At 48.0% G+C, this 15,192-nt stretch overlaps 2 protein-coding genes across 5 annotated transcripts in view; one reads left to right on the plus strand and one right to left on the minus strand.

Moving 5' to 3' along the window:
• The window catches only part of TMEM116 (transmembrane protein 116), a 117,668-nt gene extending 114,529 nt beyond the window's left edge, over positions 1 to 3,139 (minus strand). For 2 of the 3 annotated variants that reach the window (XM_050749827.1, XM_050749826.1), the window contains exon 1: positions 2,962 to 3,139. The gene's annotated coding sequence lies outside the window, so the exon portion shown is untranslated. The remainder of the gene's footprint in view (positions 1 to 2,961) is intronic. The other variant, XM_050749837.1, reaches the window with a different exon arrangement.
• Positions 1 to 13,895, plus strand: part of ERP29 (endoplasmic reticulum protein 29) — a 221,605-nt gene extending 207,710 nt beyond the window's left edge. The window contains exons 1-3 of one of the 2 annotated variants that reach the window (XM_050749864.1): positions 3,362 to 3,575; positions 10,664 to 10,802; positions 13,063 to 13,895. In XM_050749864.1, coding sequence (XP_050605821.1) covers positions 3,432 to 3,575; positions 10,664 to 10,802; positions 13,063 to 13,565 — 786 coding nt within the window. In that variant the 5' untranslated portion in view covers positions 3,362 to 3,431 and the 3' untranslated portion in view covers positions 13,566 to 13,895. Of the gene's footprint in view, positions 1 to 3,359; positions 3,576 to 10,663; positions 10,803 to 13,062 lie in introns of those variants that run through there. The other variant, XM_050749865.1, reaches the window with a different exon arrangement.
• The last annotated feature ends 1,297 nt before the right edge of the window (positions 13,896 to 15,192 follow it).

A 15,192-nucleotide genomic window follows, 5' to 3' on the forward strand; every position in this document is an offset into this window, starting at 1 on the left:
TCCCCTACCTGGGCTTAAAACTGTTTTACTATCTCCCGTTTTGAGAACTCCCTCCAACCAAGCCAGTCATTCTCCCAAAGCATCATGTTCATTCCCACATCTGCTCCTTTTCCACTTGTTCTCTAAAATGTTCTTTCTTCCAAGCCTTAACTCTATTTCCACCAATTACATAAAGCCTTGTTTCACCACCTCAGTTCATAGTTTTCCCCTCTTCTAACTTCTATCACTTGTCTTGTAGCTCATAGTGTTACGGGATCTTTGGGGTATCCATTTTCTTGCCAGAAACCTCTGTGGCCACAGTGCCTTTGCCCGAGTTCTTGTCCTGCATCCAGGAAGAATGAGGTATGTGGACAATGAAGGGTGAAAAAGACAAAGATGAGCTTTATTGAGCGTTACAGCGGTTCAGAGGAGACCTGCAGTGGGTAGTTCCTCTCCGTAGGCAGGTTGTCCATCGAGTATTCAGTTCTCAGTAGAGAGGAGGCCCTGGAGAGGGTGGCTCCTCTCTGCAACTGATCGTCCTGATGTCTGCAGCTCTCAGAAGAGAAGAGGCCCTGGAGAGGGTGGCTCTTCTCTGCCCACAGGTTGTCTCTGCAGCTCTCAGCAGGCAGGGTAGGTCCTTTCTGCAACTGGTTGTTCCGTCATCTCCAACTATCAGCAGAGAGGGTAGCTTCTCTCTTAGGCTGGTTGACCCATAGGTCTCTGCCCTCTTGGTCCTCTGGCAGTCCTCTGCCCTGCTCTGGGTGAGCCCAGGGCTTTTATGGACCTCAGAGGGAAGTACATGCCGATTGGTCCATGGGCAGCCATGGCAGGCCAAGAAGATGCACCACGAGTCCCTACTCCAGTCTACAGGACTGGCAGCCTGGACCCCTGTCTTCAGGCCCTCCCTGACCTGAAGGTGGGGGTCTTACTGGGGACTCACCCTCTTCTACCCAGGAATCAATTTGCCTCCCGCTGCCATTCTTGGCCCCAAGCCTGCTCTGACATTGGAGCAGGGCATGAGAGTGGAGAGAGGCCAGGCGGTGGGAGCAGACACTCCTGAGCTTGCAGGGATTGCAGTAGGGTGTCTAGCTGGTCCCCCAAGGGTGCAGGCTGCAGAGATGCCCAGGTCCTACACCTGGGAGGGCAGCCACAATGGCACCAGGGGCTCCTGAGTCAACTCAGAAGGGGCAGGGTTCCCACAGGCTTCATGGAGTGTGCAGCCCTAGTCACACCTCCCTGCTGCAGCTGGCTGCCATCAATAGGGCAAACTCAAATTTTTCTGAACTTCCCCAAACACACACACACACACACACGACTCTTTCAAAATTTATATATAATCAAACTGGTTGTCCATGATTGGATCCTGTTATCACTGATGACTATTTATATACATAAATTTTGGATACATACAATGGTTAATTATAGCAGTAAGTCCCTTACAATGCATTGTATATGTTCTCTTACCCTTACATGCATTTGTTAATCAAATCTTGTGAATTCTACCCTTTAAAAGTTTGTCAATTCCATCCACACTTCAGCCTTATTATGTCCTACTGTATGACCTTAACCTCTTCCAACTAGACTACTGCCATACCCCATTAATTGGCTTCAGTCCAATCTTCTCACTTTCAATCCATTCCCTTCATTCCTGAGTAATGTTTTTGTTTTGAGACAGAGTCTTGCTCTGTTGACCAGACTGGAGTGCAGTGACAGCAATTAGGGCTGACTGCAGCCTCAACCTCTCAGGTCCAAGTGATCCTGCTGCCTCAGCCTCCCAAGTACCTGGGACCACAGGCACACACTAACACACATGGCTAATTTTTCTACTTATCGTAGAGACGAGGTTTCATTACATGGGTAATGTCCAGGCTGACCTGAGTGCTGTGTCTACACACAAATCTAACCTTATTCTCCTGGTTAAAACTTCTGGTGACTCCAAACTCTTTAGCGTGGTAAGACCTTTTCAAATCCGCCCCATGGAAGCTCAGTCATAACCAACCAAAATAAAAAAGAGTGGCAGCAGCTGCTGCCCCAGTTCGCCTTTACACAGACTGATCTCAACCAGTTCCCCAATATGCCTGTGCATAATTTTCCCATTGCTAGAAATGCCCTGTTTCTCTTTGCCTCATGCACACCCCGTCTTATTTCAAGGTCCAGCTCAAAAGTCACCTCCTGTCTACAACTTCCTCTGATGCTCCTGAGCAGGGCTGGCTGAATCCCTGCCTCTTTACAATAAGCAAATACAGTCTTTTTAAAATTTCTTTTCTTTTTTTTCTGAGACCTTGTCTTGCTCTGTCACCTAGGCTGAAGTGCAATGGTGCAATCTCGGCTCACTCGAACCTCCGCCCCTTGGGTTCATGCAATTCTCCTGCCTCAGCCTCCTGAGTAGCTGGGATTACAGGCACGTGCCACCACACTCGCCTGATTTTTGTATTTTTAGTACAGACGGTGTTTCACCATGTTGGCCAGGCTGGTCTCGAACTCCTGACCTCTGGCAATCCACCTGCCTCGGCCTCCCAAAGTGCTGGGATTACAGGCGTGAGTCAACGCGTCCAGCCAGAAATAATATTTTACAGCAATTACACTGCACTGCTTAGATGATTATTCCTATGCCGCCTCCTCCCCCTACAAGGTGCGTGCCTTCAACACAGAACTGTCTTGTTTCTGTCTATTCCGTAGCCTCGCAGGCAAAGCCAGCGTCTGGCACAAGCCAAGGACCGAGTGACTACCTGTGGAACACAATTATTAGAATTGCGTCTGGGGTTCCTGGAGGGTGGGCCTTGGCTGGGCGGATCCCAGGAGCCTGGCGTCTCCCAGGGGAGGTGCTCACCTCAGGGCGGGTCTAAGACGGCCCTGCCTGCCACACTAACCGCCAAGCCTGGCCAAGAAGCTCAGGGAAGCCGCGTAGCCACTGCCCGCCTGGGTCAGGGCGGTGACGGAGCCTGACTGATAATAACAGCTGAACTTGACTGACAGACTGACCTAGGGTTGGAGCGGGTCCCAACCAACTGCCTGACGGCCCAAAGTTAGTAAGAAGGGATGGCAGGCCTTGTCATCTTCGAAGGAGAGGAAGGTCCGCAAAGGAATTGCCATAGCCTTCCTACGCGCGCTTCGCGCCTCTTCTCACGCGGAGCAGGAAAGGAAGTGGGCGAACCCGCCGGAAGACTCGCCGAATGCGCGCGCGCAGCAGCCCATTTTCCCGCCCCCAACGTGGCCCGCCCTTTTACCCAGGCCCTACGCGAGCTTCGCCGAGTACGCGTGCGCGGCAGCTTTCTCCCCACCCCCCCCACCCCCGCCCCTCACGTGGCCCCACCCTCTCACCCTAGACAGACGGGAGCCTCCTGGGGTGTCCACGTGAGCGCGCGTGAGCCCGCCCCCCCAGTCACGTGATCGCTGACTCCCGGCGTTCTCCACTACGGCTTACCTACCTCCCTTGCCCGGAACCCGGCGATATGGCTGCAGCTGTGTCCCGCGCCGCGTCTCTCTCCCCGCTGCTTCCCCTTCTCCTGGGCTTCCTGCTCCTCTCCGCTCCGCATGGCGGCAGCGGCCTGCACACTAAGGGCGCCCTTCCCCTGGATACGGTCACTTTCTACAAGGTAACAGGGGCGTGGGACGTCGCGCGCAGGTGCTGTCGGGCCGCCTGGAAGAGCGCGCGCTAGTGGATGGACGCTGGACACCGGGAGCTGACGGGAGGTGGTCTGTAGCAATGGTCCCAGGGCTTCCCGGAGTCCTACAGGCCTAGTGGACTCTGAGCCGGGGGAATGTTATGACCACCGGGCATGCACGCTTCAGGGCCCCGGCGCACCCGTGCTTTTGCAGCATTTATACTTGCATCCTCCCTTGCAAAGATGCAGCCGAGGGAACTGTGTTCCCCTTCCCTTCACCTAGGGGGAGAGGGTGGTGCCTGGAGAGATCCAACCCTCGAATCCCAAGTGCGAGAACCGGAGGGCGGTGCGAGGCCGACGCCACTGGGCTCCCGGCTGTGGTAGGGGGGAGGGATTGGCGGGGAGAAATGCAGGTGCGTTAGTCTGCATGTTCGCGCCCCTCTTCCCCAGGCATGGATTGCAGCCTGCTTTGCATATGCAAACAATGATCAGATATCATACATCTTGAATAGTGCAAGCTTGAAGAATAAGCTTCAGTTCAGCCACCCTGAAAAGCAGGGGCCCCCAACCACCAGGCCCGTCGGTGGCCTGTTAGAAACCGGGCCGCACAGCAGGAGGTGAGCGGCGGGTGACTGAGCATTACATCCTGAGCTCCACCTCCTGTCACATCAGCTGCGGCATTAGATTCTCATAGGAGCACGACCTTTATTGTGAACTGGGGGATCCAGGTTGTGCGCTTCTTATGAGAATCTAATGCCTGATGATCTGAGGTGAAACAGGTTCATGTCGAAACCACCCAACCCCCCACCCCCGTGGAAAAATTGTCTTCCATGAAACCAGTCCTTGGTGCCAAAAAGGTTGGGGATAGCTGTTGTAGAAAACATCTTGGGTTTAGCAACAAAATGAATAAAATTGGGTCAAGGCATGGAAGAATTTGCCACTACCTCTGCCCCTCCCCCTTCCATTTTTGCAGAGTTAGGGATCCTGGCCTGGGTAAATGGACGGTTGGAAATGGGGCAGAATGCAATACCGCAGTCCCAGTCCCCTCCTCTTGCACCTGTCTTCACCCACGAGCAGCTTTTAACTTCCTCTAGGAGATGGGCAAGCTTAGTGTTGCGAGAGAGCCAGTCATTTCATTTTCGAGTTTTGTACTCATTGTGGGGAAGTGAAACCAAGAAGTAGTTTTCTCCAGTGGTTGAAGTCTTCCCTGTTTTCAAGCATTCCCTGTCATGGACTTGGCACTTGTAGCTCATTCAAGGCAAAGTTTCAAGAATTTAAAAGTGTAGGCCGGGCATAGTGGCTCATGCCTGTAATCCCAGCACTTTGGGAGGCTGAGGTGGGTGGATTTCCTGAGGTCAGGCGAGACCAGCCTAACAAGGTGAAACCCTGTCCCTACTAAAAATACAAAAATTAGCTGGGCGTTGTGGCAGGCACCTATAGTCCCAGCTCCTTGGGAGGCTGAGACAGGACAATTGCTTCAACCCGGGAGGCAGAGGTTGCAGTAAGCCAAGATTGCACCACTGCACTCCAGCCTGGGCGACAGAGCGAGACTCCATCTCAAAAAAAAAAAAAAAGTGTGGGCCGGGTGTGGTGGCTCATGCCTGTAATCCTAGCACTTTGGGAGGTGGAGGTGGGTGGATCACCTGAGGTCAGGAGGTGGAGACCAGCCTGGTCAACATGGTGAAACCCTGTCTCTACTAAAAATACAAAGATTAGCTGGGTGTGGTGGTGGGCGCCTGTAATCCCAGCTACTGGGGAGGCTGAGGCAGGAGAATTGCTTGAACCCCGGAGGCGGAGGTTGCAGTAACCTGTGATCATGCCATTGCACTGCAACAAGAGCAAAACTCTGTCTCAAAAAAAAAAAAAAAAAAAAGGTGTAGGTATGGCTGGTTGGTTGTCAGGCACACTCAGACACACCCTACAGCACCCTATGCTTTGGGGGCCTTTATTGGCAAAGTGACACCCCTACCCTACCCTGCTCCATGGGAGTGAGATAATATCACAGAACAAGTGTAACCCAAAGGGAAACTTTGCACCATAAAGCTAACAGTGTTTTCTACTATTATCACCCTAATCTAGGTCAACATTACAATAGCCTCTTCTCTGGTCTCCCTGCTTCCACTCTTGAGTCTCCACACAGTAGCCTAAGTCCTACATGACCTGATTCCTGGCTTCCCGTTCATCTCCCAACCATTCTCCTCCTGTCTTTTGAATATTCCTTGCTCTTTACTGCCTTAGGATGTGTTGCACTAGTTGTTCCTTGTGACTGGAATATTCTCTGCCCAAACTTTGAAAGGCTAGTTGGTTACTTCTCATCATTCAGACTTAGGTTAAGTGTTTCCTTCTTAGAATTCTTCCTTGATTTATCTTCCCCCAGTCCAAAGTGCCAGTCACGTTAATCTGTTTTATTTCTCCATACAGCTCTCATCACTGATTTTTTTAAAATCCATTTTGCTATCTTTCTCTCTCCCTGGAATATTATGTGCTCATGAAGAAGCTCTGTGTCTGTTTTGTTCCTGATCATCTGCACTGCGTAGCAGATTACCTGTCTCATAGAAGGTGCACAATAACTAATTTGTTGCATGAATGAACAAAACGTTTTCTCCAGTCTCTTTTCAGATCTTCTCTTCATCACCATTGAACCAAAGGGAAATGTACTAGTGTTGTGTCTGGCAGCCTTGTTCCACGCTTTGCCTTTTGGTGATTTCCAGTATCTTTTTTTGTTGTTGTTGTTTCTTTCCCTTCACCATCACTAGAATGTTAGCTTCATGATCTAAGAGATCCCATTTTGTTCCCTGCTGTGTTCACTTAGTATGGGGCCTGGCACATGATAGATCCTTAGTAACTTTTTATTCAGTGAACGAATGAATGAATGAATAATGAACTTATCTATACTTTAAAGAAGTGAGTTGCCTAATTATAGGTAATGGTAGAGCTGATTCCTACCAGCCCATTGGACACCAAGGGCTGGTAGGAAGTAGATGAGGAAAATAGATTTCTAAAGCTATCATTAAGAGATAACAGGCCGGGTGCGGTGGCTCAAGCCTGTAATCCCAGCACTTTGGGAGGCCGAGACGGGCGGATCACGAGGTCAGGAGATCGAGACCATCCTGGCTAACACGGTGAAACCCCGTCTCTACTAAAAAATACAAAAAACTAGCCGGGCGAGGTGGCGGGCACCTGTAGTCCCAGCTACTCGGGAGGCTGAGGCAGGAGGATGGCGTAAACCCGGGAGGCGGAGCTTGCAGTGAGCTGAGATCCGGCCACTGCACTCCAGCCTGTGCGACAGAGCGTGACTCCGTCTCAAAAAAAAAAAAAAAAGAGATAACAGACCACTTCGGGAGGCCAAGGCGAGTGGATCACGAGGTCAGGAGATCGAGACCATCCTAGCTAACACGGTGAAACCCTGTCTCTACTAAAAATACAAAAAAATTAGCTGGGCGTGGTGGCAGGCGCCTCTAGTCCCACCTACGTGGGAGGCTGAGGCAGGAGAATGGCATGAATACGGGAGGCGGAGCTTGCAGGGAGCCGAGATGGCGCCACTGCACTTCAACCTGGGTGACAGAGTGAGACTCTGCCTCAAAAAAATAAATAAATAAATACATAACAGACTAAGATAACAAGAGAAAATTCTTTATGCGAATGTTTGCCATTCAAAACCATTCTGCCTTACCCTTGTAACTAAGAATGGTGGAAGTAAAAGGTGGAGATCTCTGAATTATATTTTAATGTTAGACCACCGTATAATTATTAATATTATTCCATAATACAAATGCAGGCCCTTGAAAGTAGGTATCCCGTGTTGTGCTTTTTAAACAAGTGCTTCTCCCCTTCCCCAACATGTAGCATCTGCTACAAAGCCTGTCAGAGTATTGTTCATTCATCAGATATTTTCAGAACATCTGCCACATTCTAGGCACTGTTGGGCACTAGGGATACAGCAGAAAACAGGTCAGACAAGGTCCTTATTCTCATAAATGTATATTCTAGTGGAGAGGATGGAAAACAAGCAAATAAGGATTTCAGAGAGTGAGTAATGCACTGAAGAAAATACAGCAGGGTAATGATACCAGGGTATGATGAAAATGCAGCCATATTAGACAGTCTGATTGGAGGAGTCCCCAGTAGCAGGGGACATTTGAACTGAGCCTTGAATGATAAAGAGATAACCATGAAAAGAACTGGGGAAAGGACATTCCAGCCAGCAGAGAGCAAATGAAAAAGCTCTGAGTGGGAGTAAGTTTCATGTGCTGAACTGAAATAAGGCCAGCTGGGCCAGAGGGATGTGAACTCATTTGTATTTTAATTCTTTCCTGCTTTTAGGCCTCCAGAGCTCAGGCTTTTTGGCATTTAAAGATGACCTGTTCTGGTGTCTTTTCCTCCCTCCTTTGTGTCCCTAAACAGTGTTAAATATTTTTAAAAACCAAGAGGACATCAGTACACAGTAAAGGACAAAGACTAACAAGAACATTGTATCTTTTTTTTTTTTTTTTTTTTTTTTTGCGATGGAGTTTCGCTCTTGTCACCCAAGCTGGAGTGCAATGGCACGATCTCGGCTCACTGCAACCTCCACCTCCCGGGTTTAAGCAATTCTCCTGCCTCAGCCTCCCGAGTAGCTGGCATTACAGGTGCCCGCCACCATGCTCAGCTAATTTTTGTGTTTTTAGTAGAGACGGGGTTTCGCCACGTTGGCCGGGCTGGTCTCCACCTCCTGACCTCAAGTGATCCACCAGCCTCAGCCTCCCAAAGTGCTGGGATTACAGAAGTGAACCACTGCGCCCAGCCCAGAACATTGTATCTTTGCCTTCAGCCAGAATTATGTCAGCTTGACATAATTTTTTTTTCTTTTGGGAGAGAGAGAGAGAGATGGGGTCTCACTCTGTTAAACAGGTTGGATTGCAGTGGTGCAATCTTAGCTCACTGTAACGTCTGACTCCTAGGCGCAAGTGATTTTCCACCTCAGCCTCCTGAGTAGTTTAGCTGGGAATACAGGTGTGTGCCACCGTGCCTGGCCAATTTTTTTTTTTTTTTTTAAGCCAGCTGTGTTGTCCAGGCTGGTCTTGAACTTCTGGCCTCATGTGATCCTCCCACTTCAGGCCCGCAAAGTGTTGAGATTACAGGTGTGAGCCACCATGCTCAGCCGTGACATGATTATTTACAGTGATTGCTTGTGATGAAAAAACTCGATGATAGGGATCACTTGGATTAGGAAACAAAAAGTTGATGGAAGTGAGAAAGGCAGTGTTATGCTAAAGTGGCTGGTTAGATAAAACTTGTGCATTGGGAGAAACCATCAAAAGAAGTCCTTGGCTTCCTCAGTAAGTTAAATGTAGACTTAGCATATGACCTCCACAGTTCCACTTGTAGGTGTATACCCAAAAGAGTGGAATACAGGTTGCCAGGCACAGTGGCTCACGTCTGTAATCCCACCACTTTGGGAGGCCGAGGCGGGTGGATCACAAGGTCAGGAGATTGAGACCATCCTGGCTAACATGATGAAACCCCGTCTCTACTAAAAATACAAAAAATTAGCCGGGCGTGGTGGTGGGCGCCTGTAGTCCCAACTACTCGGGAGGCTGAGGCAGGAGAATGGCCAGAACCAGGGAGGCGGAGCTTGCAGTGAGCCAAGATGGCGCCACGGCACTCCAGCCTGGGCGACAGAACAAGACTCTGTCTCAAAAAAAAAAAAAAAAAAAAGAGTGGAATACAGGTGTTCAAACAAAACATGTTATGTGAATGTTCATAGCAGCACTATTGACAGTAGCCAAAAGGTGGAAACAACCCAAACATTCAGCTGATGAGCGAATAAATAAAATGTGGTCCCTCTGTACAATATAATATTTATTTGGCCATAAAAAGTAACAATGTACCAATACATGGTACAACATGGATAAACTGAAAACATGCTTGGCTGGGCGCGGTGGCTCATGCCTGTAATCCCAGCACTTTGGGAGGCCAAGGTGGGTGGATCACCTGATGTCAGGAGTTTGAGACCAGCCTGACCCACATGGAGAAGCCCCATCTCTACTAAAATTACAGAATTAGCCAGGCTTGGTGGCGCATGCCTATAATCCCAGCTACTTGGGAAGGCTTAGGCAGGAGAATCGCTTGAACCTGGGAGGCAGAGGTTGTGGTGAGCTGAGATCACACCATTGCACTCCAGCCTGGGCAACAAGAGTGAAACTCCGTCTTAAAAAAAAAAAAAAAAAACATGCTAAGTGAAAAAAGCCAGACACAAAAGGCCACATACTGTACATTTCCATCAGAATAGACAAATCTATAGAGACAGAAAATACATTAGTGGTTGCTGGGGCTGGGAGGAGGAAGACTGGGGAGTGACTGCATAATGAGTATGGGGTTTCCTTTTGGGATGATGAAAATGTTCTTGGCACTGGATAGTAGTGATGGTTGCACATTCTTAATGCACTGAATCACACAGAATGTACACTTTTAAATGGTTACAATGGCAAATATTATGTGAATTTTACTGCAATTAAATGTCTCGCCCCAACAGTTTAAAACCCAGAGATCTAGCCAGAGAGAAGTGTAGTCTAGGGAGAACACATTGTCCCACGCCTGGCCTCTCACTAACTTAACTGCCCTGAAATTGCTGGGTTCAAACTCCAGCCTATCTAGCCAAAGCGTCCTCCATGATGCCAACTCCTTTGTAGGTGGTTTTATTTTTGTCAGATTTCTTGTTCAGGGTTTACTGAGAAAGGCCTCCTGGGATGATGAGTACGACAGGGGCTGATGTAGTGTGCAAAGGGTCTCCTTCACCTAACTGAAAGGAACCCTGCAGGAGAAGGCCTTATTATGTCTGCAGCCTTGTTTATTCTGGACAGGGTTGTGTATATCTTTGATTAGTGTGAACAGGTACTAATGGGGTGCCCTCCACATCACTGGCACTCACTAAATTGTTAAATAAGTCAATGGATGAATGAATAAATATTAATTTGTGAGAGCTTGCCTCGCTTGTGGGCTTGTTTCCACTCTATTTCTTAAACAGGGGCCCCTTGGGAAGGGGAGTTAGCCCCAAAAGTCCCTGGAACACCCACTTGCTCAGCTCTATACGCCCTCAGGTCATTACCAAAAGCAAGTTCGTCTTGGTGAAGTTCGACACCCAGTACCCCTACGGTGAGAAGCAGGATGAGTTCAAGCGTCTTGCTGAAAACTCGGCTTCCAGCGATGATCTCTTGGTGGCAGAGGTGGGGATCTCAGGTATGGACAAGTCCAGGATGGCTGGGGAGGGCAGAGAGGGAGGAAGCTAGGAATCGTTTCCACTTGGAAGAGGAGTACCCAGCATCTTTCCTTCTGAGCCACCCTCAAGGAGTGTAAGTAAACAGGTTCATGGCCTCTAAAGGAATCTGGTGCCCATAGTAGGCTTAACCTGAGCAGATTCTGGGACCATGGAATCTCAGCTCAGCCGTGCAGGTGCCTGAAGGGAAGGGAACCCCTGACATTCCACCCCTCTCTGACATTAAACTGTGAGAACTTTGAGCTCTCCTTGCAGTGAACAGAATGAAGAGGGCAGAGGGGGTGCTATGTCCCCTAGTGGACTGCATAGTCAGTTCTTCTGTCTTCATTTCAGCTTCTGTACCAAAACTGTTTGGTTTTGGCTTTAGCTCAAATGCACTGATGCCACCACTAATCCAAGGGCACCTCCCAACCACAGTGACAGCTTCAGTAGTCGCCAGCATTTAGTGGTCGACAGGGTAAAGATCTGCGCCCCCCATTGCATTTTAAATCTTCACTTGAACTCTGCCTGAGAAGCAAGATGTATTATCTCCATGTTATACTTCAGGAAAAAAACCTGAAGCTCAAAGCTTAAAGGACTGTGGGCTATGGAGTGGCTCATCCAGAGCTCCACCTAAGTGTTTAGTCCCAGGCAGGGACTTACTTGTCTCACTTCCCTCCCAGCTTGGATGCCTCCATTCCGTAGTAAGCTGGGAACTTAGTAGAGAGTCTGGTCCTGGGTATACCGATAGAGATAGCTGGCACACCTCTCCAGGACAGTCAGTCAGATTTGACTCAACTTTAGGTAACTCCCTTGGTGCTTTTATTAGAAAAATAATAATAGTTAACATTTATCAGATGTTTACTGTGTGCCAGGCCACTGTGCTGAGTGTTTTACATGTGTTTCATCTTTGCAAGAGCTCTATGAAGGAAGTCCCATGTGGTACTATTACCTCCATTGTTTCAAATGAAGAAATGGATGCTTAGAGTAACTTGCTCAAGAATGTGGAATTGTTAAGTGGCAGAACTAGGTTTGGAACCCTAGGCATCCAATACTACCACTACTAGTAGTTGGTCTTAGCCGTTTCTTGGCAAAGTGTAAGAAACCAGTTGTCACAGCATCAGCCCTTGGGGCTGCTACTGCCCGTTAGGAAGGGTGTTTTGCAGATACTAACAGCAGCTACCACATATTAAGCATTTAACCTGGCCAAGTATCATGCACATATTCCCTCATCCGGTCCTCCCAACAGCCCCCATGTGGCAGGGACTGTGTTCCTTCCCTTCCACATGCTCCCCTTTCTCACCCAGCTCCAGCCAGACTGGCCTTTCAGGAGACTGAAAACTCCTGAGCTTAGTCCTGCCTCAGAGCTTTTGCACTTGCAGTCCTTTCTGCCTGAGACACTCTTCCCAGATCTTCGTGTGGCTGGCTCCAGGACATTCAGGTCCTTTAGCTGATGTCACCTTCACAGGGAGGCCTTCCATGACCACCCGAAGTGGGCTTTCTTACCCAGTCACTTTGTCACATCATGCTGTTTTGTTTTCCCGATGCCACTCATCACCTATGTTTATGTGTTTGTTATGTCTCTTCTCTCCCTTAGAAGAATGAGCTTAATAGTCTTTTTTTCTTTTTTTTTTTTTTTGAGACAAAGTCTCACTCTGTTGCCCAAGCTGGAGTGCAGTGATGCGATCTCAGATGACTGCAACCTCCACCTCCTGGGTTCAAGCGATTCTCCTGCCTCAGTCTCCCGAGTAGCTGGGACTACAGGCATGTGCCACCATGCCCTGCTATTTTTTTTTTTTTATATTTTTAGCAGAGATGGTGGTTTCACTATGTTGGCCAGGCTTGTCTTTAACTTCTGACCTCGTGATCTGCCCGCCTTGGCCTCCCAAAGTGCTGGGATTACAGGCATGAGCCACCGCATCCGGCCGAGCTTAATACTCTTAATCACAACTAGACCCTCAGCACCTAGAACAGCATCTGACACATAGTGGGCATATAATAAATATTCAGAAGAATCTCCATTTTTTCATCTAACAGTTCAGAGTTTAATTATTTGCCTAGTGCTACATGGCTAGGAAGTGGTAGAGGAGGAATTCAAACCCAGGTATGTATGGTTGCTCCTCACTTTGAACCATTACATGGCCAAGAAAATTCTTCTTCCCTTCAGTGCAGCTAGGTCCCATAGCAATTTTCTGCCCTGAGTTCCTCATGGTCTTGCTTTTTGTGTCTGGTTTCTGCTCACAGATTATGGTGACAAACTGAACATGGAACTGAGTGAGAAATACAAGCTGGACAAAGAGAGCTACCCAGTCTTCTACCTCTTCCGGGATGGGGACTTTGAGAACCCAGTCCCATACACTGGGGCAGTTAAGGTTGGAGCCATCCAGCGCTGGCTGAAGGGGCAAGGGGTCTACCTAGGTATGCCTGGTTGCCTGCCTGTATATGACGCTCTCGCCGGGGAGTTCATCAGGGCCTCTGGTGTGGAGGGCCGCCAGGCCCTCTTGAAGCAGGGGCAGGACAACCTCTCAAGTGTGAAGGAGACTGAGAAGAAGTGGGCCGAGCAATACCTGAAGATCATGGGGAAGATCTTAGACCAAGGGGAGGACTTCCCAGCATCAGAGATGACTCGGATTGCCAGGCTGATTGAGAAGAACAAGATGAGTGATGGGAAGAAGGAGGAGCTCCAGAAGAGCTTAAACATCCTGACTGCCTTCCAGAAGAAGGGGGCCGAGAAAGAGGAGCTTTAAAAGGCCGTCTGTGGTTTTCCAGGGTTTGGTGGGGATAGGGAGGGGAGAGTTAACCTGCTGGCTGTGAGTCCCTTGTGGAATATAAGGGGGTAGTGGGAAAAGTGGTACTAACCCACGATTCTGAACCCTGAGTATGCCTGGACATTGATGCTGATGTGACCATGCTTGGGATGTCTCTAGCTGGTCTGGGGATAGCTGGAGCACTTACTCAGGTGGCTGGTGAAATGACCCCTCAGAAGGAATTAGTGCTATAGAGGAGAGAGGAGTATACGGCCCAGGTCTTTGACAGGTGTAATTCTCATTCAATTAAAGTTTCAGTGTTTTGGTTAAGTGGACCTGAAGCCATTCTGTTGTCTTTTCAAATTACACTTTGGTCTATGACCTGCTTTCCTCTTTGAATCTAAGCTGGCATGGACTCCACTTTCCCAGCGTAATAAACTATCCTTGTAACACTGTGGAAACTGGCATACCTTTGTTATTTTCCAGTGATATTCAGACTGACATGGATTGACTGTTAATGGTTAAGTGTGTTGTCCATTTTCCAGTCCTTAAAACTCAGTAGCAGTATTGATGAATACATTGAACCAACATTGATGGACCATGGTGTGATTATTTTCCATGCTCTGTGAGGTACACATAGCAAATTATTAGTTTTACTGATATATTCTGTGACTTGGATTTACACAGCTAAATGATATAGTCCAGTCCAATCTGAAAATTAAAAAATATTTTCCATCTAAATCACTATCTGTCACTAAATAAATACTAACTTCTAGAAAGCAGACTAAAGAGCACTTGTGCCAACATTCACGTCTTTTCTTCAGACTCAGAAGCAGTTATCTGCAATAGTGAGCTTCATGACAGCCCTACTTTCATATTTAACTATGTGAAAATGTTATCAGACCACAGCTCCTGAAGTATGTCTAATTGCACCCACACAAAGAATGGAGTTGGCAAATAAGACCTTGAATTATTTTCCTCCATTTTATCCAGGTTGGTATATTTAGTTACTGGAAACAAAAAAATAGAGGAAATTCCATGTGTTGAATTGGATGGGACAAAAAAATTGTGATAGCTTAGGCTAACAATTCAAACCAAGTAAGAGATGTTTAAACCTAAACATCCACCTGCTGACAGCTTACGTACTCCACGTATGATGAAAGACTAATAATTTCTACATTTTCCCTTCTCATTAGTTCTCACTGAAACTTTTGGAAGATCTTTTTGGACACTTCTAACTGGTAAATTTGCTTTGGCTGTTCTAGTGTGTACCATGTAAACAGGATCACTTCCAAAGAGCAAAGTATTCACTGTTTTATAGAAATTAGAGTAAGATGACAAATGGCAGGTAGGGAAAGGACTCTAATATTAAATGCATCCACAGTCCGTGAATGAAGACTAATCTTGATTCTCATTTGTAAGAAGCAGGAATGTGACTACCTCCATGGGCACGGCACTGGATGCGTTCTGGCTGGGTATGGTTCTTTACAACCCCAGGGCCTTGAGTTGAAGAAACCTGAGCTATTGGGCAAAACTACATTATCGTATGTCAGAGGCCCTTTGTTAGCCAATAGTTTTCATTAAAGATGAGCCCTCTTTCTAGAGTCTTGTGATTTGCATATGTCAC

The sequence above is a fragment of the Macaca thibetana genome, chromosome 11 (genome assembly GCF_024542745.1).
Source record: "Macaca thibetana thibetana isolate TM-01 chromosome 11, ASM2454274v1, whole genome shotgun sequence".
NCBI lineage: Eukaryota > Metazoa > Chordata > Mammalia > Primates > Cercopithecidae > Macaca > Macaca thibetana.